This window comes from Pholcus phalangioides, unplaced genomic scaffold, assembly GCF_987345545.1.
Source record: "Pholcus phalangioides strain wild (caught in Gottingen) unplaced genomic scaffold, Ppha-v1.0 ptg000011l_1, whole genome shotgun sequence".
Classification (NCBI taxonomy): domain Eukaryota; kingdom Metazoa; phylum Arthropoda; class Arachnida; order Araneae; family Pholcidae; genus Pholcus; species Pholcus phalangioides.
In genome coordinates, this window is record NW_028301604.1 from 57,233,442 (window position 1) to 57,256,804 (window position 23,363).

At 35.4% G+C, this 23,363-nt stretch overlaps 1 protein-coding gene across 1 annotated transcript; it reads left to right on the forward strand.

Moving 5' to 3' along the window:
- The first annotated feature begins 1,609 nt into the window (after positions 1–1,609).
- Positions 1,610–18,244, forward strand: LOC149080617 (substance-K receptor-like). The gene is made up of 7 exons (XM_089239766.1): positions 1,610–1,696; positions 2,084–3,101; positions 8,716–8,921; positions 12,468–12,650; positions 15,747–15,848; positions 16,387–16,635; positions 17,909–18,244. The coding sequence occupies exons 2-7, from the start codon at positions 2,705–2,707 to the stop codon at positions 18,047–18,049; spliced, it is 1,278 nt and encodes a 425-aa protein (XP_089095892.1). The 5' UTR covers positions 1,610–1,696; positions 2,084–2,704; the 3' UTR covers positions 18,050–18,244.
- The last annotated feature ends 5,119 nt before the right edge of the window (positions 18,245–23,363 follow it).

A 23,363-nucleotide genomic window follows, 5' to 3' on the forward strand; every position in this document is an offset into this window, starting at 1 on the left:
CTTCTGAAGAAAGAAAGAAGCAAGTTGCTCCTGTATGGAACTATGTACGGTCATTGTTGCTGTGTGTCAGAACAAAGTGCATGTAAGCTCCCTAAGCTCCCGAATCCAATCAAACGGTGAACGATCACATACTATATTTAAGAAAATACGTCTGATAAATTTTTCGACAAATATTTCGTATGCATAAGTAATGACTTCTACTGCGAGAAATGAACTCAAAATGCTCTGTGAAAGACAGTCTATTCGAAACAGCTTCTGCACGATTGATACACTAAAACCTTGAAACAATTTCATTAATTTTTCATTCATTGCCTGCAGTATTATAAATTAAACTCATTTAAGGGCGCTGTAGCCCAGGTCGATAAGATACTAGCCTAAAGTACCAAAGGATGTTTAGAGGTGTCGCGAGTTCGATACCCGGTTCGTCCCTGTCAGAAAACTTTCTTGACACAGGGGTACATCAGAAACGGCGATATGACCGCAGAAAAAAATTGCTACCGCAGGGAGTCCCCCATCGAGGGGTTAGAGCGCCAACCTCTCGATGAGTATAAAAAAACAAGCCTGCCGTTCGGAATCAGCAATAAATGGTAGGTCCCGGTCTAATTAGCCCTCGTGTGCAGAAGATGACCGTGGTGCGACAAAAATGATCAAAACGATCAATAAACTCATTTACATTTTTTTTTGAATTTATACATTTTCTGATACAAAAAAAAATGCCTTTCGAGCAAATGATTGATTACCGAAACAAACACGATTGTAAGTGAAGCTTAGTGTACTTCAAAGAATAACTATCACCATTAAAAAAATAAACTCTAAAAAATTTTTCGATATCCTAAAAAAAATGTTTGCTTGAAACCAGTAAGTATCAGCTTGATTCAGTAATCAAATAATCTCCTCCGGGATGAGACAACTGATTTTTCTTTCCAAAGGAGTTTGAATGGGCATAACAACCACAAAAAATCTATTTTCAAAATATATATATACCTGTATAGTCCACATTTTTGGAACATGAGCTGGTTCGATTAAAAAGAGATTAAGAGAGTTCCTTAAATGAATATAATCAGTTATAAATAATACTGCATTTCTGAGAATAATTTCAAAAGCATGATTGTAGATGCTTGTAGAGCTTACAGATGTTAGTTCTCATTTCGAACAACAAAATCTTGTACTTGTAGAAATTTACTAGGAACGCTATGGTATATGGAGCTCTCCAATATAAATTAATTGAATAGCAGCAGTTCAACCCCCCATTCAGAATTGATTCGATCATTTTATGAAATACAAGTACATTTGTTTCTAGAAAACAAGAAAATAGTAATTATGCACGGCAATTAAATTTTATAATGGAAAGGTACGATGCATGCGCCAATGTGGCGCTTATGTTGAGCTCACAAATATACAATATTTTATTTTTCTCCCACTGCAGTACATGCACACATACGGCATATATACCGAAAAAAATACATTTGTAATTAAACAATGTCTGATGCACTCAAGTAGATTATAAATATAAAGATTTGAAAGAGTACCTGTGTTTGCTCACACATAAACAGAAGCACTGATAAGACACCAGTGAAAGGAATATAAAGAGATTCTCATAACACTCCAAGTGTAATCTTATCTAATTTTCTCTGATAACAAAATGTAATATGTATGGGTTCTGCAGAAAGGCAGAAGTATCGAGTAACGGCTAAAGGTATGTTCAGTTGCAATTTTCTGTAGCAGGATTTACTATTTAAATTTGACTAGGCTAAAAAAACTGTCATATGCAATGTTTATGTCTGTAAGACGTTATTCAATAGTTTCTTTAAAACATTATACCACTGTGTGTTTAAAAATATTTCATGGAAAAGGGGAGAAGCATGACTTCTTTAATTCACTTTGAAGAAAATAAATGTATGAAGGAGTACTACCATCGAGAAAATCAATTGTGATATAAATCATGATATATGTTGTCTACCGTGTTCTAGAAGAGAGTGAGTTCGAAAGCAGAGTCAACCTATATCCGAAAGTGCTTTGAGATAAAATGGAAAATATTCGGTATTTTTTGAACGATAATATATTCTTATTTTTCATATTTCAGAAACACCATCCAACTTCGGGCATCTGATCAAAAAGAAACATTTATTTTTCGTTAGTGAATGAAAGCTGTGCATTGTTAGTAATAGTTTGTGTTGCTATTCTTATTCTATTTTCATCTGAGTGACATCAAATAGTCAAGTAAGTTTCACTCTGGGCAAAAGTTATTTCAAACGGCGAAAAAATAAACTCTACCACCGGGTTCGATGTGAGCATTATGTGCGTCTAAAGAAAGTTTAGAGTACTTGTGAAAATGAAAAATTATTAATCATTATTTAAAAATAACTCGACAAAATAGTTAATCAGTGCCACAGAATATAAAGAACCTATTGAAACACGTTGAACATTGTCTAAAGTGGTCGAAACATTTTCGCGACGGTCTTCATCATTCTAAAAACATTTTTAAACATCATACATATGTGATTCTACACAATAGGTTATTGAGCTATTACAGATATTTCGTTGTAAGATGCCATTGATGTTTCCAGAAAGAAAGAAAAATAGTCAGTAGAAATGAGAAAAATGAAGAATTTGCATAAATTCGAACAAAGTATATATAGATCAGCAAGCTCAGTTCTGTGATATATCATGGTGGGGTGAGAGAGGAAAATCACATTGAGTAAGCATGGCACTTATGTCAATTGAAAGAGAAGCGATAGACATATACATCAGAAATATTCTTTTGAGTGTTAAAGAGAACAGTTCACATACACTCAATTTTTCGGAACTTGATTTTTCAAAACATACAAAAGTTTGGCACAAATCATCGGATTTGGAAATCGCTCTTAAATCGTTACTCATGGTGCCAATCATATTGTTAGGCTTGTTTGGCAACGGAGCAATCATAGCCGTTGTAATTAGGGTGAAAGGGATGAGGACATGTACCAATTTTTTCATATGCAACATGGCGATAGCTGATCTGATGACTATACTTTTTTGTAGTTGGAGCATAGTTTTCTATGATGTTTTCCAGAATTTTATTCTAGGAAAAGAATATTGTCGTCTATATGGTTTCTTCCATGGTGAGTATATTTTAATACAATAAATTTAATTTTTTCTTTTAAACTGGCTATTTCTTACACTACATATTGCACATTAGTTTTAAATGCCTCAAACACTATTGTTGGTCCATATTGTAGTAGTATGGTGTATCAGGGTATGAATTAATATTCTCCATAGAATGGTGCTTTTCTCTTTTAGCGAAATATTAAAACTGAAAGATTGCAGAAAGAATATTTTGATTTAATTAATAACTATAGATAATTTACTTATAAATGGGAAAAATTCGAAAAGAAAAAAAATAAGGTCTTAATTTTGATGCTTATACCTACTGATCAGTTGTTCTTTCTATTTTAATTTGTATTGAGTGTAGCTGCACTTAAATAAGTAAATAACTTGGTTTAAATGCGACAAAACAGCATTTTATGATTGTTAAAAGCCATAGTTTACCTGAGAATATTCAGAAAAATCATTGAAACTAATCTATGGTTATTAGTTTGTGTTTGTATGGTAATATGTTTTGTTAAAATTTATTCGCACCAGCTACTTGTATCTAGAATCTAAACACTGGATATTTATCATGTCTTAATCAAAATGCTTCTGTATCATATTTACATTATCAAATATTTTTACATAACTTATCATTGCTCTATCGCATCAGCATTATTGAAAGAACACATTTCAAAGAAAATTTTACATTAAACCATTCATAACACGGTAAACGACACATATATATACACCAAAATATACAACACCAAAAATAACAAGGATTTTTAAGGTTTAAAATAATATCCAAAAGATTTCTATTACTCTATAACTACGCACTTGAATCAGAAAAATGCAGACATGTCGTAAAACTAATATCAACTCTGTGATCCAAGTACTTCACTTCTAAATGCAAAATTTGAATATAATGGATGTGTCTCTATTGTTGATAAAACAGCTACGACATCTTAAGCTGAAAGAACATATGATTTTCCCACTTGTGCTCGAAATGATGGTCAAGGAAATGGATGAAAAATGTTAGTTGCTGTTAAAGGACCTTGATCTCTGTGCATAGAACGTTTTCAGCCAAAAAATATATATATTCTCGAACATGAATGGTTAACCCGGAACGACGCCAAACGGTAATTTGCAAGAGCAAATTCCCAAAACAGCAATTGTTTTAGACCACAGACAAACACGCTGTTTTTATTCTCGTCTGGTAAGTCACACGCACGCTTCGTGAAACCTCGGTTCTTGTGCACTTCAAAAAAAAGAATAAACTAGCAAAAACTGGCAAACTGTAATCTTTTAAATTATTACTCTTATTTTCTAACCAAAGGCTCTGAAGGACCATAAATCTTCCTGGCTTTATAACTGTTTTCGTTTTATTCCGGGAAACGAGAGAACAAAATCCCAGGAAGGGAGCTCTTTTAAAGTTCTAAACTCTTCCTCTGTCCATTACCAAAATGTTTCCAATAAATGTTCGGCAAAAATTTTACCCTCGGAATGTGGAAATCGAATCCTACCTAAAACATGCAATTTTACGAAAGTATGGCTTCACATTTTCTCTTAAACCATATCACTGCATACGATAGGAACCACTTTTCTTTTTATTGCTTCTTTGAGATTATATCGCATATGTCATTCATGTTAGAAAATGTAGGTATAAGATTATATTTCTGTCTGATTTTGTTACAGCAAGGGCAGTCGATATGCAAGTAAAATACATATACTTATTTCAATAAACTAATAAAAGTCACAAAATTAGTGAAATTACACATATATTACATATTTACACAAAATTAGTTAAACGCCCAAAAGGTTGTGTGGATTTTCATGAAAGCCAGCCAAAGTATTACATGTAATTTAAAATAACAAGGAATTACTAGAGTTTTTTTTTTCGAAACTAACACAGGCATGAAACTGGCTAATTATCGTATACGCTCGTGTATAAGCTGACCCCCTACTTCAGGACCACCAAAACAGCAATAAATTGAAAACCCATGTATAAGCTGACACCCGACAATCAGCGCGTTTTAGAGGGGAAAAATTCATATAATTTCATGCAAGAAAAGTTACACTGAAGAATGATTCAAATTTTCTCATCCATGCCTTCTGATTCCCCAACCTCCATATCGAAAGCCAACCAAGCATATGCCGTTCGAAGAGAATATATCCGATTAAGTCATCATACGGTGTGCCATTTTTTTTTTATTTGATTACTTTTAGTGTGAAAGAGAAGCATCATGTGCAAATATTTTTCCTCTTTCAATTATCGCCGGCCGATACGCCATGAGACTACAATATTTTAAATGGATCAATGGTTATCGCCAAGACCGTTTTAAGAGCATCATGAGCTCCCAGGCCAAGTGATTTTTCTGAGGCACTGGCTATCACGTGGGTGATCACGACTTTTACCGATTCGGGGAAAGAAATAACCACTTCGGTTTCACCTGGAAGGTAAAACCAACGCCATCTCTATAGCTTCAAAAATCACACTACTGATTAGTAACGCTATTGATATATTTTCCTCAAAAACCTACCCGTATATAAGCCGATTCCCCAATTAAGGAAGGGATTTTTCAACAAAAGAACTCGGCTTATACAAGGTGTCCTGTAAGTGCTATCACGGCTTTTATCTCATCAATCGTCCGTCGTAGGGATATGGCTCCAATTTCAAAAATACTCAACAGGTGTTCAAACATCATCCTGTACCAGTTTTGAGCGTGAAAATACAGTGTGTAACAAAATAAAAAATCGAAATTTTCATACAGTCCCCCCCGTGTAACCCAAAATCCAATTAGAAAGTCGTTGCCCTGTCTCTCCTGACGTCAACAAAAATTCCGTTTTTAAGTAATTCAGAGATATTCAAATTCGAAGAACGAAGGAAATTTGGGAAAGACATCGTTAAATGCAGGTAAAACGGTTTTTTCGCATTTATATATATAATGCCATTCTTTCCCAAATTTCCTCCGTTTTCCGAATTCGGATATGCGAACTATGCGAATGATCAAAGTGTGACCGCCAATGAACGTTAAAGGCATATTTGACAAATTGCAAAACGATCTTGGTGCCGAACATTTTTTCCACTAAAAACAGGTCAAAAATAGTATTTCTACTTTTCCAGGGCATAATTACCGTCTTCGTCATTGATAGATATGCTGATATAAATTCCAAAAATTTCGTATTCTCAGATTCCACAATTTAATAACCACACATAGAAAATTTTAGGCGCTAATAATTTCTTAGTCACCATGGTGACCTGGCGCCTGGAATTTGTCCAGTCATGATAAAAGAAACTGCTTTTTTTTCAACGAAGCTTATTTGCATTTTTATTCTTAACTGTAATTAAAAAGATGATTTTTCCATTACTTACAAATTACATAACTTTAGTTTATGGGCAACAAGACTTTCTCCCTCCCTGGCAATCGTCTTGAAAATAATATACACTCTTTTGCAAATGCCTGTCTTTACTGGAATAAAATATGTGTAAAGCTCACACACAGATAATGAAATGATTAAAAATTCGAAGCCGTAGGACCCATCAGTGGCTAACAATTGCACATTGAGTGTTCAAATCAGTAATTGGTGAACCTCCTCTCTCCCTGGTGGCAATGCATGCTTGTATACGTCGATGTAAGGAGTGATAAAGATTCCTAATCTGATCTTGTGATACATTCCGCCAAGTATTCATCAATTGTTGCTCCAGATTTGCGACATTTTGTGGTGCCCGGATCTGGCGGCCTACCATGTCCCATATATTGTATATATTGTTTACAATTTTTGTTAATTGCATTTTTAATTGGGTTGCTATATTTTTGAAATATATGACATCCATATTTTTATGGGCATCTTTTTCTCAGCCACCTCGTTGGGCACTTTGTCTGTTGTGGCGTTGTATTTGTATTTGTATACATGTTCGTTTGGCGAAAGGTCCGGTGATCTTGCTGGCCAAGGAAGAGTATCAACAGCACGGAAGCAGTCAAAAGATATGCGAGCTGTAGGTGGGTCTGGCATTATCTGTTGAAAAATGGTCCCAAGATGAACTGCCATTGAGGGTAACGCCACCGGCCGCAGGGTGTCATCAACAGATCGTTGAGTTGTTAAAGTTGTACGCAGGATGACTAGAGGTGACCCGCTGTCGTAAGAGATAGCACCCCACACCATCACACAAGGGGCCTTTAAGATGCCTGCCTTCAACCCCACCCCTCAACATCGGCAGATTAGTCTAGAGTGGTGTCGTAGCCCATTATCATGGCTGCCAGCAGACTGGCATCGCATAGCATTCAGCGATGAATCCCTCTTCAGTCTTGGAGCAGATGACCATCGGATTCGTGTGTGGAGGTGTCGAGGCCAGCGGTCCCAATCAGCCTTTGTTTTACAGTGACATACAGACATTACCCCTGGTATGATGGTGTGGGGTGCTACCTCTTACGACAGCGGGTAGCCTCTAGTCATTCTGCGTACAACTTCTTTGAAATCGTTGGGGCAGTTATGGTGTCGCATAATCATCCAATCTTGCCTAGCATTCGTGCACCTTGGCCTTCCAGATCCTTCATTTCGCCGATGAGTTCCTTGAAACAACCATTGCTGCCAGCACCTTTGCACAGCCGTGTCCTTTCGGTGCAGATGGCGGCATATTGCTTGGTATGACCAACCATCTTCACGCACCTCGACTATGCGACTACGTTCGAAGTCGTTCAATTCGCTATAAGGTCTTCGGCAACGTCGTAACGGCATGGTTATTGGTTATGTCTCCGGGGAACTGCAACGCCGACAATGAGAAATGATAAACCATCCGCAATTGTTACTTGTTTTATACAATGCTAGTTGGGCAGTTGAAACGCGTGCTATGACCGAAGTTAACATTCACTTGACTTTGAAAATTTAATCATTTACATACTTGGTATAAAGGGATTTGCATGGTAAAGACAATATGATATTTTTTGATTCTGCAGCACAGCCTCTCGTAACATATACCAGCTCCAATTTCCTATACTGATAGTTGAATTATTCACAATCTTGACCGTCAGTAAAGTACTTTAGGAATCATAATACTTTTTATAACTACTTACGGAACTGGTATTTTTTGGAACATCTCATAGATTACATTTCGTTTCGCAAGAGCTGCTCAGTATTCTTTGGACACTATTATGTATGGAGGTGAAATTTTTATGAAGAGAAGTTTTTTCTGAAGATATATGTGTTTCTTTTTTTAATGCTCTGAAGTTGATTTACTTTTAATTTCACTATATTCAAGACAAGGAATTGACGCTTTATCTTTCATTAAAGTTATTTTTATTAGAAACTGTTGATTCTCCTCAATTCTCCATGGATCAGCGAAAATTAATTTCATGTCATTCTTATCTTTTCTGGATTCCGTATATTCCCCGGGGCGGCTTGGTTGATGTAGGCATTATCTTTACTTGTTTTCAAAACTTCAAATATCAAACTATTCAGTATGTTTATAGCACAAAAACATAAGTTTTGAGGATTTAGAAGAAGTTGCACACATTATCAATAAACCATTAACAATAAAAGTTAATGGAACTTGTTCTCCCAAGATAAAAAAAATAAATCAGTATTTTAAACCCCTTCAAAAAATGTTTTATAATGCAAATATTTTCCTTTTTTGATTTTTCGCTGGAGCAGTAACTTGCTTACTCTCCAGTGTGTTTTCTTTAGTGGTTATATCAGCAGATCGACTGCTTGGTGTTGTTTTCCCTTTCTCAAGGAGATTATCAAAAGGTCAAGCAATTGTCATTATGGTGGCTATTTGGGTCGCAGCAATGACATGTGGTTCACCACTTGCGATTTGGAGGTGGTTACAGACACGAGATTGGAAAGACCATACAGAGGTAATATATTGTATAAAAACTAAGTATGACACTAAGTAGTTCACTGGCATTCATGGGCTCTAATTCGTAAAGTATGAATTTTCACCATATCAAAAACCAATTATCACGTCACGTCACTTTTATAATTGAGTATTTCCTTCGATAGTTTAGTCACTAATTCATTGTGACTCACGTGAAAACATTTATTCTTGAAAATAATGTTTCACTTCAAAGGAAAAATTAATTTCTTGCATAATAGGAGTTATTTCTGTGGTTTATAATCTAATTCGTTTTTAATAGCATATCATAAGTAAAAAAAACATTGTTAAATAAATGTTTCGTTGAGAGACATCAATTTGAGACACGTACACCGAATGGAAGTCTCAATTTGCCACCTAGGTTGCGGAAGAAGTTTAGAATCACTTTAATTTCATGAGAACGATTAAAAGACTCATTATTGGACCAAAATTAGTTATAGTAAGCTACACTTTTGAAATCACTAATAATGTTATTATCCGGGTATTGTTTTCACCGAAGTGGATAAATTAACGAAAATGCCAAATAAAAGGAAAAACCACGAAGTTCTTCGCGTTTTCGACACACAATGGTTGCTATCTTCAGAATTTAAATATAACCACAATCACGCTGACCGGGGTACCCACTTGGGTTGCTTACTAAAGGCCACGTCCAACCATGTCTGGAATCGGGATTCGTCTTCTGGTCTCGGGGAAACAATCATTTTTATGGCTTTTAATACAAAGGCCATAATGAACAAAGAAATAATGACGGGACGAGGAAATACTTAAGCCCGTCCCTGCATGGGTCCAAGCTCCCCCCACAATGAACTCAGAAATAGAAATTCCCTAAATAAAGATCCAAACGAGCGCCCACAGGTTCGAAATACTTCCCTGCCTCCTGCATAAGGGCTTGAGTTCCGTATATACGTGACAAATGGAAACTTTCAGGCGTCCTAAATGCTTTCTTCATTTTTGCGCTTCTGCGGAAGCAAATGAAATGTAGAAAAGTCCCTTCAATTTTCGATTGGTCAGTTTCTTTCGGTTGACGAGATTTGTTTTCCTCTCAGTTTAACGTGGACTCTCAGTTTAACGTGTCTGATTTATGAAGTCATTGTCGTAGGTTTTGCTTTCTAAACTGAAGAACCAAAAAAACTGGTACAGGCATGCGTATGCAAATAAACAGATATGGAACCAATCAGAGTACGGCGCTGCGGTCGGCAACACCTATATAACACAACAAGTGTCTGGCATAGTTGTTAGATCGGTTACTGCTGATACAATGGCAGGTTAGCGAGATTTAAGTGAGTTTGAACGTGGTGTTATAGTCGGCGCACGAGAGATGGGACATAGCATCTCCGAGGTAGTGATGAAATTTGGATTTTCACGTACGACCATTTCACGAGTGTACCGTGAATATCGGGAATCCGGTAAAAAATTAAATCTACGACATCGCTGCGGTCGGAAAAAGATCATGCAAGAACGGGACCAACGACGACTGACGAGAATCATTAAACGTGACAGACGTGCAACCCTTCCTCAAATTGCTGCAGATTCCAATGCTGGGCCATCAACAAGTGTCAGCGTGCGAACCATTCAACGAAACATCATCGATATGGGCTTTCGGAGCCGAAGGCCCACTCGTGTACCCTTGATGACTGCACGACACAAAGCTTTACGCCTCGCCTGGGCCCGACAACACCGACATTGGACTGTTGAGGACTGGAAACACGTTGCCTGGTCTGACGAGTCTCGGATCCAATTGCTTCGAGCTGATGGACGTGTACGGGTATGGAGACAACCTCATGAATCCATGGACCCTACATGTCAACAGGGGATTGTTCAAGCTGGTGGAGGCTCTGTGATGGTATGGGGCGTGTGCAGTTGGCGTGATATGGGACCCCTGATACGTCTAGATGCGACTCTGACAGGTAACAGGTACGTAAGCATCCTGTCTGATCACCTGCACCCATTCATGTCCATTGTGCATTCCGGACTTGGACAATTTCAGCAGGACAATGCGACACCCCACACGTCCAGAATTGCTACAAAGTGGCTCCAGAAACACTCTTCTGACTTTAGACACTTCCGCTGGCCACCTAAATCCCCAGACATGAACATTATTGAACATACCTGGGATGCCTTGCAACGTGCTGTTCAGAAGAGATCTCCACTCCCTCTTACTCCAACGGATTTATGGACAGCCCTGCAGGATTCATAGTGTCAATTACCTCCAGCACTACTTCAGACATTAGTCGAGTCAATGCCACATCGTGTTGCGGCACTTCTGCGGGCTCGCGGGGGCACTACGCGATATTAGGCAGGTGAACAAGTTTTTTTGGCTCTTCAGTGTATTTAAATTCATGATGCATATTTGTCGAAAGCATTACGGATGGATGTTAGCTACTAAAGTAAGTTACATTTAGATACAATGTGTTTTAGTTCAATCTTAGTCCGTATCTTAAAAGCTGGCCATCACCAAATGAATTGGTGTAAGCAAGTTGGGGGGAGGGTTGAGCCGAGATTATGTTATGGGGGTTTGATCCCCCAACCAAGATTATACTGTTATCTTGTAAAAAAAACCCATACGGAAGAAAAAAAAACAACATGTATTTCCCCGCTCTGAGAAAATCCTGCGTACGTCTAAAGCCGGGTTTTCCTAGGAGTAGTTTTCTGCGCCGTGTGCAGCGTGAAAATGCTGATTGGTTAAGAATCTGAAATTCAGGTTTTTTTTTACCAATCAGCGTTTTCACGCTGCAAATGTAGAAACCTGCTCCTAGGAAAACCCAGCTTAATACTGAATTTCTCTATACATTGAAGATTTTGTTTGAAAAAGTTCATGTTAATCACTCAGAACAAGCCCCTTCCTAAATAATTCATGACTATATTATGCAACGCAACCCCTCCTCCTGCATGCGTGCTTGTTTCCTGTATGTACGGGGCGACATACCATTTGCAGCCCCCTTGAAACGCTTGAAATGACATCAAAAAGGTGGATGTTTATCCTTATTCCTTTGCAGAATATGACCATAGTGTGATAAATATGATCAAGTTCTTCGAAAACAATGTTTCTTTTCATCAGCAAATGAGAACCAATATAGCAGCTGGTTAAATCCACTATATACTGTATTTTATTATAATTCTAACTTACTTTGAAAAAAAGCACATGATCCAATCTGGAAATATGAAATTTCACCTCTCTCCATCAAGAAAAAATTATTTCCCAAAGATTCTAGTCTGATGCCATTTTGGAGAGACACTTTCTTTTTTACACGAGTAATTTAAACTATTTGCATATTTTATTAATACATGTCTAATAATTTTATACGACACTGATTGTTTCTTTATAAATGCCGATTTACTTCACTGAGTAAGAATACAAGCACTTCTTTATTTAAATGTATACCTACTATTCATAGGCCTACCTTATCTATTTTTCTTCAACTTATCTTTCTGATCAACTTTTTCTTCAATAGATATTCAGTTACTCAGATATCTATTTGAAAGTCATATAAAGTAAACAATATCTATTAATTGTTCTTTCTATTTATAGATATGGTGCAATGAAAATGTTCATGTTCTCAAGTACTACTGGTTGATCATTTTGATTCTTTTAGTATATATTCCACTCACAGTAATGGCCGTTGCTTATACTGCTATTATAATGCAACTTGATAAATATGAGCATCAGTTGTTTTTGAGAGAGCACCCACTAAAGATGAAGTTTCGCAAAAAAGTAAAGCTCTAAAATTGTTTTCTAACCTTTGATTAGCTAATTGTTAATGTCAACAACTAATTAGCTAATTGTTAATGTCAACAACTAATTAGCTAATTGTTAATGTCAACAACTAATTAGCTAATTGTTAATGTCAACAACAAATTAGATAATTGTTAATGTCAAAAACTAATTAGCTAATTGTTAATGCCAAACAAACCTTATTATCAGTTTTATATGAAGATAGTTATTAAGTATTTTATATGAAGATAGTTATTAAGTATTTTATATGAAGATAGTTATTAAGTATTTTATACGAAGATAGTTATTAAGTATTTTATATGAAGAAGATTAAATAATTGTAATTAAGAATATATGTAAGAACTTATTTACACATGTATAATTCTATAATGCATCTTGCACCTCTACTTTGCCACCTGGCAGTCAAGCTACTATATTTGACTGTGCATAGCATATTTGACTGTGCAGATCTGGGTTCGAACTCCAGTTCAAACATGGATGTCTACTAATGCTAACCAACTTCCTAGACAGATCATATGAATCTGTTGGCAATACATGAGTGCCACGTTATCATTATTATTATGATCAAACAATGTAAAATCAGAAGAAAAAAAAAGCTCATCCACATCAAAAAAAATCTCTCAGTCAGTTTCCTAGTTTTAATCTCAATGAATAATGATGATAAATAAAACACAAACATGCAATAAAGAAACATCAGTTCACTGGCATTAAAATTAATTATACTTATGTTTTAGTTTATACATTAGGTGTGTGCGCTTTTTTATGATAGATGAGAAACATGCATTTATAGTGCTCTAAAATATGTAGATCAATTCTAGTTCAGTTGAAATTATAGAACACTGCAATTGGATGTCTATACAAATAAAAATGGCTAATAAAATTAAAAAAGTGATAAGAATCAATCCTAAAATATAATTGCTTATACTCCCATCATAAATACCATCTATTCTTAGTATTGCTATTAGGCCTATTCCCAATAGAGAGAATATTTATATTTTTGTCCATATAATAGATTACATTGTTTAATGCAGTGTTTCCCAGTGTGGGCAATAGATGGAATGGTCTGAGGGTGTGGTAGAAGCCATGAGTTTATTAGAGGATCCACTGGGTGTGCTTGAGTTGGGGGGGGGGTGATAAGAAAGAAAATCTTTGAAGAAGTGGGGCGATAGTTTAAAAAGTTCGGGAAACTATGATTTAATGTGTGATTAGTGACTAAAAACATTGATTTTAATTTTTGTATTTTGTTGGAACCTTGTTCTGAGGAACACACAATTAAGCTGTGAAAAGAGCAATCAGATTCAAGGAAGTTAGTAGCTAGAGAAGTAAAGTAATACGTTAAGTAATAGGTTAGAAGTAAAAAGTAATACATTTACAATTAGATTCATATATAAATTTAGAGATACGATATTGGAATGATTTATTCCTTGATATACAAAGAATTTTATTTTCAATTGTTTTCTTATTCCCCTTTTCTTTTTGGATGCATTCTCTTGAATTGTGATTTAGTTTTTCCATTATGAAAAACTCTTTTGCTCCCATAAATTTTCTCTCTTTCTTTTGGTCAAGAACTATTCTTGATTTGTTTAAAATAGATGCAATAAAACATTCCACATCATTAATAAATACCAAATTCATTAATAAATTTGTGTGGATAAAAAGTTTCACAATTACACAGATACAGACATAGGCGGACATAGGCGTTAAAGTCTGGGGGGGGGGGTGGACAATGATGATTGCTGGGAGGCATGATGATGAGGATGTCAATTCATATATTTGGATATACATTAGATTAGTCATCTCCACCTCTGATGCTGGGGGAGGGGGTCCGAAAATGGATGCAGAATTTTAACATTGAAAAAGTAATAAAAAAGCTAATATTTAAACAAACAGTGCAAAGCCTAATTGCTCACAGAGCATTGTTGTCCACCTGGAATAGTCACCTCCATAATGGTATGTCAGTAAGACTGGTGTTTCCGCACCAGAATTACTCAATCCCTCGGTGAGCATCAAGGGTTTAGGTACTGTATAAAATAATAGACAATGATGTTTTGTGTCAATGCAATTGCTGAAGGTTTGTGATGGAACACTTAAAGCATATGCTACCAATTTTCTTCTGACACTATCATTTTTAAGTTTATTTCACTGCAACAAATTTGATGTAAAACAGTATTGCTCAATAAACAGATACTTGAAGAATCGTAAAAGCAGAGTTTAATTTGTTATTAGGGAGGACTTATGAAGTTCTTTCCTTTGAAATAAAATAATGACACCATTCATAAGATTATTCAAAAATTGCATATATTGAGAATAGAGGGATCAAATCAGGTTGGTAAACGATTTTTAATACATAAGTTGACAAAGAATTTTTAAAATCTTTATCCAGTAAAAGGTCTATTATCTAATCAAATCAGAGCATAAAACACACTAAACAGAGACACATTAATGTTGAACTGTAAAAGAACAATTGTTTAGGATATTGCTTCTTGTAATTAAAAATGAAATTTTTTTCCCTCAAGAGTTTAAAAAAAATGAATTACTGCCTGTTAAACAAATTCTGCAGTAAAAATCTGATATAACAAGTACAGTTTAATAACAAGAAATCTATTATGAATGATTTGCAATCCACCACCAAGCTAAAATGTTGAAGATACTTATTGCTTTTAATGAGAAGTCAATAATTTTAATGAGAAGAACAATGAAACTTTTGTTATAGATTTTGTTATAACAAACCATTGCTATATATACCATATAGCCTCACATAAGTATGTATTATTTTAGGTAGCTGGCTAATGAATTTTAAAAAAGGGGGGGATGAACATTTTTCTTTTATATAAATTTAAATTTTTTTTACACATATTTTTTGTTAAATTCTTTGACAAAAAATTATACTTAGAATATTACAAATAAGAATTGAAACATTTTAAATAACTAATGTCAGATTATTATGTATAAATAAATACATATCCTATGTAAATCTGAAAAGAGAGGGAAAATTTGTTTTTAAAATGATGTAACTAGTGAAGAAAATGCACACTTGCAGAAGACATAACATTTTCCATTCAAATATATTTTCAGGTTATCAAAGTTCTTTTTATGTATGTTATAAATTTTATGCTGTTCTGGGTGCTGTTCCAGGTTGTTGTGCTATATCGTTATTTCAAGCCAAAAGATGCTGAAGTAAGTTACTGACTTCAACGTTTATCAATTTTAATTTTACATTGCATGTTTCACAAACCAGTATTTTAAGAATTTTATGGAACACAGTAATTGAGGAAAGCTTCTGTAATAGCAAACATTCATACCTAACATTTTCTCTAAATGGTTTATTTTTATTTCTAAATACTAAATAGGACTTTAAAATATTAAGATGCATCTAAGATCTAAGAAGAATGTTTTATTCTTGATCTCCAAAGGACATTGTGGGTCAACATCTGAAATAACTATCAAAGGCAATATACTACCCAATTAACTACCAAAGGCAGACAATTTCATTATACTTAATAAAGTATCAACACAGAAGATATAAACTAATGATTTTCATGTGTTATATTAAAAACCTTACTTGATACTTAGTGTTCACACCAGTATACTGAAATTTCATCTTACATTCTGTCATTTCTTGATTGTAATCACAAAAGTAGAAAGAGACAGAATGTAAATGTTGTGCAATTGAAAAAAAAAAGCATTTCAGCTATGTGAAACATATTTTTTTCAGTTGGATGGATGGTACAAACATGTGTTTTTTGCTGGACATGTCCTCACGTATGCACAAAGTGCTATAAATCCTATAATTTATGGTGCATGCAATGAAAGCTTCCGAAAAGCCTTCAGAATAACATTCAGATGTCTGTATAAGAAAAACAGAGTAAGACCTGGTAACAACTTGGGCAATCAAGTTCCTGCAAGGAAAAAAACTCCAGAAGCTGTTGCGATAGTTAAAAAAAAGGATGGTAATATCTTGCAGGTGAGTGATTTCTCTCCTGAAAGAAACATTTGTGCGAAATTCAAAACCACTTCAGCTGCATAAGAATATATGTTAAAAAAGAGCTGTTCATGAGCTACATGTAATAGAAAACACAGAATGACATATAAAAGCAACCTTCTCATTTATATATATAAAAAATTGCACATTCAGTTTGTTTTGTAAAGAGGAAATTAAAAATAAAAGAAATAAATGGTTGGAATGTTTTTGAAAATTGAAAAGGAAAATTAATATACTTATACTCGAATTTCAAATAAGTTCTTAATGATACAAATTGAAGGAGTATGTTATAAGCATATATTAAAATTATTAAAATTTGTTTTAAGAGCTCAAAATGTGTTGAAAGAATGACATTTTGAAATTCAGATTTTATTCATTCAAAAGAGAAAAATGGCTTTAAAAAAGGGAATAAAAGATGTAAAACATACAAATGGTAAACTAAATAGTGAAATTGCTCAAAAGGGTGGATATTACATTCATAAGACTGATTTCATAGAGTTATCAAGAGGGAGCCCTTATGCTTTGGTTGGAAATAGAGGCAATTTTAATAAATGCTGGAGCAAATAGCCTTAAAAAATCCAGAAAGTTTCTAGACACCTTATCAAGACATTTTGAAGGAACAAAAAAGGCAATATAGTAAAAATAATTATATTTCAAAGTAATTCAATACATGAGGATGATTTATGCCCAATCCTGTATCAATGTATGCAAGTAAAATCATGCTCTTGTTTAACCCTTTAACTGCCATGGACATATATATATACATGCCCACCTTTACAGTACGTGAGTGAAAAAAGGTGGCACTGGAGTGCATTGTGTAAGATTTTGTTGGCAGTTAAGGGGTTAATAGAGCTGTAGAGTTTCAGACTTATATTAGTATACATGCAACTTCTATATTTTTCTTCTTATTATTCCATATTGTGCATCTTTAATTTTTATACTTTCAAATTTCACCCCTGTCCCACACTCTCAATGAACAAAAAGTATTCATCATTACTCATGCCTCAAATATCATAAATTGTTTTTTAATTCAATAATGACATTTGTCCAAGAAATAGATAAAAAAATTAAATGAATTTTTGAATTTTTTTAATAATATAGCCTTCAAGGTGGTTTACAATAGTGATTAAATTTGGCAAAGCAGTAACTTTTGAATAGGACTTGTGATACAAGACCATATATATATATATTTATTTCAAAGTTTATGCACTATTTATAAATTTATCCAGCAGTCACACACAAATTTATTTTACAGAATGGTGAGCTACCTCAGAGTACACAAGAGACGGAATTGAAGCCTATTACATTTGAGAAAGATAAGTATGAAGAAGGAATAACTCCTCCACCTAATACCCCTACTTCTCTTTTTCAAGCAATGGAGGTCTGTGACAGCTGAAACTACTAGTGAAGCAAACTGGGGATGAAAATAGTTTTGGTATAAAGCTTGCACCGATAAAAAAAGCTCCATGCTTCATGCTCATTATTAATGGTCGAAAAAGTTAATGATGATGTGATATATTCATTTAATACATTTTTATGTGAGATATCTAAAGCTAGAATTGATGAAATAGAATAAATGACAATACTTTTTAACAAGAAATGGTTTGTGACATTTGTGTTAATAAGCATTACTTTCTTTTTTTTTTATTGAATTCAATTCAAAAAGAATGAAATGCAAAATATGTGCCTTGGGAGGGGGGGGGGGGAAGCATAAAATCAATTTTGTTTTTAAATGTTCTGTACTATTCACTTTTTATGTTGAAACTGATGAGCCATCATCATAGAAAAGTACTGCAATTAGCGAGGAAATAAATGTACATATATCCAATTTTAAAACACGTAGCTTATCAAAATGGTGTTCAAACTGTGAGGCACTCCTCCTAAGGAAAGCACCACAATTTCATAGAGAAGATGCAAGAGCTTCGTGAATGTTTGCAAAAGTTGTTACTACATTTTAAGTAACCTTGTTAGGAAAAGACATGGGTGGCATAAGCAGATTTTTGAAAGCTCAGGAAAGCAGCTATACAATGGTCCATGGGCGGAGATACGGGAGGGGGGGGGGAGCCCAGCGTCAAAGGCGGAGTCGACTGATCTAATGTGTAAATGCATATATGAATTGACATCATCATCGTGCCCCCCCCCCCCAGCAATAATGACCGTTCCCCCCCAGACTTCCAAGTCTATTTCCGCCTGTGCAATGGCCCCCACATCCTGGAGCACAGGGACCCAGGATGTCTTTTGGGGTATGTATATGGGACCTTTTTCCCATACCAGACTTTCACGGGTTTCTTTATGATGAATTTATAGCGTGAAAAAACAAAAAATGATGAGAATCGTTCCAGGTTCCGATCACTGTCAGCCCTACCCTGGTGGGGGCCATACACAGCGAAAAATAAAATAAAAAAAATATCCTTTTTCCAGGAAATTATTGCTAATGATTCTCTTCGTTTTATACCAATATTATTAAGGTCATAATTAAAGTCATAGAAAAATAATAATAAATAAATAAAGATAATTTAATCTTCAGGAGAATTATAGGAATGAAAAAATATAGAATAGGAAATCATGGTTTATAAACTTATCTGATAGATGGCGACACATTCTAGCCATTGTAACATATTCCCTTGATTATTATTTTTTATGTCGAATTGCCATCCGTCCTCCTTTTTGGTGTCATTTCAAGCGTTCTCCTACGTTTTACAAATGTCCTTTTCAGGAGATTTTTTTTTTCACTCTGAAACATATATCTCTTCATTGGCATGAGTGTTTGTGCGTGTTTGTACACACACACATTTTTGCGCACTTTCCAACTCCCTCGAAATTCCCAGACGAATCCAAGTTGCCTCCAAGCAGAGAGATGCTATTCTAACCATGACCCAGCTTGCCCCCAGGATAACGTAAAAAAGATAGTCGGAAAAACAGCTCTGAAAGAAAAAAACCCACAATACCCATTTTGAGAATACCATTGTTTGTTCACCAACAGCAGATTCCGTGTACTGAAGGTAGGGAGGTTGTCTATTCCATTCAGAAATAAATAAAATAGAATGTAACAACACTCAATGCTGATTCCTCTGGCAAAAAAAAACCACTCCCAAAAGATAAAAAAACTGTTCAAGTTATAGAAAGAAAGCCACCCTTCTTACTCCACGGTGAAGTAATAAAACTAACCAGAGACGGGCACAATTTTCATTAAAAGCGAAGAGAGACGGTTCGTTTCGTTTTTTTCTTTTTTGATCCAACTCATAATGTGTGTACTGGACACATCAAAAGGTTTCAAGTACAAGACTATTGTATAGCTTCTTGGCCGTCATCATCCTACTCCCAGGGCCGTCTTAAGGAGCATCATGGGCCTCCGGGCCAAGTGATCTTTCTGAGGCCCTACCAAGCAGATTCTCGGAAAGATCTCATTTTTGTGAGGCCCCTTTTCTCTTGAGGCCCTGGGCCGTGCCCTGGTGGGACCATGCCTTAAGACGGCACTGCGTACTCCCCTCAGCGCTGGTCTGAAATTCTGAAGGGGAAAAAAATTAACCAACGCACTTCAACCATGGCCCCCACATCCTGGAGCAGGGCCCCTATGCTGGGATCTTTTGCGGGCCCCCCCCCCCGACCAGATTTTCACGGGCCTCTTTATGATGAATTTATAGCGTGAAAAAGCAAAAAAATTGTGAAAATCGTCAATCCTTCAATATAATTTGTACAACGCGTTTACTTAAGATGTTGATCAAGTGCTCGCGAGCACGAAATTGGGCACGAGCATCGAGCACTCTGGGTGCTTCCTAGAGCACCATGGTGCTTGCGGGCAACGGGTTGAAGATGCCTGATTTATCATATTCACCAATACGAGCTGGGGATTACACAGGTAAATGTGGAAAAAAAAATTTATTAAACTTACAAAAGTGGTTGGTAACCACAGGCGCTGACATGAAGAGAACATTAGTAGGGGGGGGGGGGGCGCAGAAAGTTGCTTGTTGTCTCCTATATATACGGGATTCAAAACACGTACACAGGAGAGGGAATGTGTGCATTGCATTGTTTCTCAGAAATTATTGTGGGCGGGCTCAAATGACCTCAGCCCCTAAGTTCCGGTGCCTATGTTGGTAACTATGCATAATAGCCGGTGATTATGCATAATAACTGGATTGTTCAATTTCCGTAACATATACAGCATTGCTTTAGTTGGGAAAAATATTATATATATATATATTTATATTTTGAGTGGTGGTTTCCTTTTTTGGAAGAAAAGTGACGCCATCTGTTGCAAAGTTGGGGAAAATGACGTCATTAAGGGTGCGTGAGCAGGCAATCCTACCTCAGTTTTCGAATCTGGTAATCCTATTTTCATGTACTACTTTAATATCCTGCGTATAATCCACCCAAACAATATAGATATCACTATTTTGAGAGAAAGATAACATCTTTAGTCATCAGTGGCCTGCAATCCGCATGCGTGAATTTCATCTACCAATCAGTGGAATCTTGAGAAGTGAATTGATGGTCACCCCCTCCTTGTTTTTTAAGCATATGCCTATAAGTGAGAGCTGCCATCTATATTTCAAGTTATCAGCTGTCTAAAAAATATGTGTCTGGTATTTTCCTTTTTGAAATCCTTTAATTTTTTAAGTCTGAAATTGTTGTTCTTTTTTTTAGACGTAGAAAAAAAACGGAAGACTTGAAATATGTTCCAGAAAAGAAAAAAAATGGAACAGGAAAACCAATATATTCTAATACATTCTTGAGAGAAGCAAGACATAAATATTTCTTTCAACAGAGGAATTCGATATTAATAAATAAATAAATAAATGCCATGGAATATGGGGCCATTCAAATATTACGTAAGCAGATTTTCAGCCATTTTTGACCCCTGTCAGCAAAATTTCGTCAGCAGCTTAGAATATTTCATATATTCAAAAAGGGGTGGTTGATGACGTAAGCAACCTTCAAACCCCCTTCCCCCTTGCCATCAAAAGTCAGCAAATCCGAAACCCCTCCTCGATGCTGACGTAATACTTGAATGACCCCTTTAAATCTGAAAATAGGTGTGGAATTGAATCAATGCAGGATTTCCATTATTTCATATGGGTAAAGTCAGGGGAATTTGATTGAATTTTGCAAAAGGTGCATCCACACAGAGGCAGATTCATGGATTTTACGCCTGAGTTAATGTTCTTGACCACAAATCATTGTTCTTATACTTAAATTTTCCGCTCCTCTGAACTTTCTTCCTTTGCCCCTTACGAGGATGGGGCTGACAGACGTAGGGGGCCCGGGACGAGTATTATCTTTCTCCACACTTTTTTTTTACACCATTGAGATGCCTGGGAAGAATCTTACTGGGGAAGGGGCCCTGCCAAAGATCCCAACCTGGTATCTCGTTGGTGGGTGGGGCCATGATAGTTCCTCTGTAAATGCACCACTGGTCTGAGGTCTTTCTATCTGAACAGTATAGAACAGGTTATACGCTATGGTCTGCACATCAGGTCTGAAGGAGCTCAAATCTATTTTTCCAGTGAAATTTTGAGTTGAAACTCTAAAAAGTATTTTCAATTAACAGAAATTGATTCAAGCCGCACATAAATGCACTTTTTTATTTTTTTTTATTTTTTGAATGTCTTGGGAGGGGCGAGAGCCCTTCATGTCCCTCTCCTCTGTATACGCCTCTGGTAAATTCACTTTGATATACGAGTTTTTCAAGATGCGATATATTTTCAGGAATGAATTAGTCTTGTAAGTCCGGATAGATTATCCTCTGGTTTCATTTTTTCACTATCGAAAAAACCATTTACTTCAATTTTGAATTTCAAATAAATTTTAATAAATTTTATTTTAAATCGGAAATTAATATAATTCTAATTGAATTAATAAATAATTTAATTTTAGGTTCCTGTTAAATCAATTGGTAGTTTGACAATAATTATAATGATTTACATTGCGTTGTCTTAACCCTTTAAGCGGCACAGCAGAAACCACATATGTATGCCATATGTATTTTTTCAATGCCGTAGGCTTTCTTCTGATTTCCAGCAAAGTCAGGGGTATAGGGAAAAGTGTCTAATTGAGAAATCAACTTTAGAAAATATCTGGGCGTTAATGTGTTAAAATAAGAGGCTTTTAAGTAAGCGAGATATCTCGTCAATACAAATTGAAGGGTTGAACAAATCAGAATACTTCCATAATAATATATCTACTTTAGGCCTATAAAATAAGAGGGATGCACAACATCTTTAGACCGCGAGCTAGAAACTGGCGTGGGGTGACCATATGACCCATATTTTTGGACATTGCCGAAATTTTCAGAGAAATAGAATAAATTTATTATTAGTCTATGGTAATTTTTGACGTACCGACTTTTTTATATAACAATGCCCTATTTTTTCCAGTACGTACTTTCAACGAAGCAACGTTGAAATTCTAATATTTTTTAAACTAACAGAAATTGATTCAAGTGCATTCACATAAATGCACTTTCTGTAGTTATTTAAAATTGTTTACAGAACTATTTGAATTTTTTTTCATTTTTTGAAAACGTGGAATATTGCTTGTTATTATTTGCCGAAATTCGGGGATTAAGTTCGTATAAAACTAACTTTTAATAAGGACACTCTGTCCTCAAAAACCAAATTAGAAAGTTGTTGCCTTGTCTCTCCTGAGACCAACAAAAAAGTTCTACGTTTGTAAGTGCAATATATATTCTCTGAGATTTTTGAATTCAA

What these genes read in the sequence shown, in the direction of transcription:
- LOC149080617 (XM_089239766.1), top strand. Translation starts at nt 2,705, where the DNA reads ATGGCACTTATGTCAATTGAAAGAGAAGCGATAGACATATACATCAGA. An exon ending in ATTGGAAAGACCATACAGAG is followed by an intron (nt 8,922 to 12,467) that starts GTAATATATTGT and finishes TTCTATTTATAG; the next exon opens with ATATGGTGCAATGAAAATGT. An exon ending in AGATGAAGTTTCGCAAAAAA is followed by an intron (nt 12,651 to 15,746) that starts GTAAAGCTCTAA and finishes ATATATTTTCAG; the next exon opens with GTTATCAAAGTTCTTTTTAT.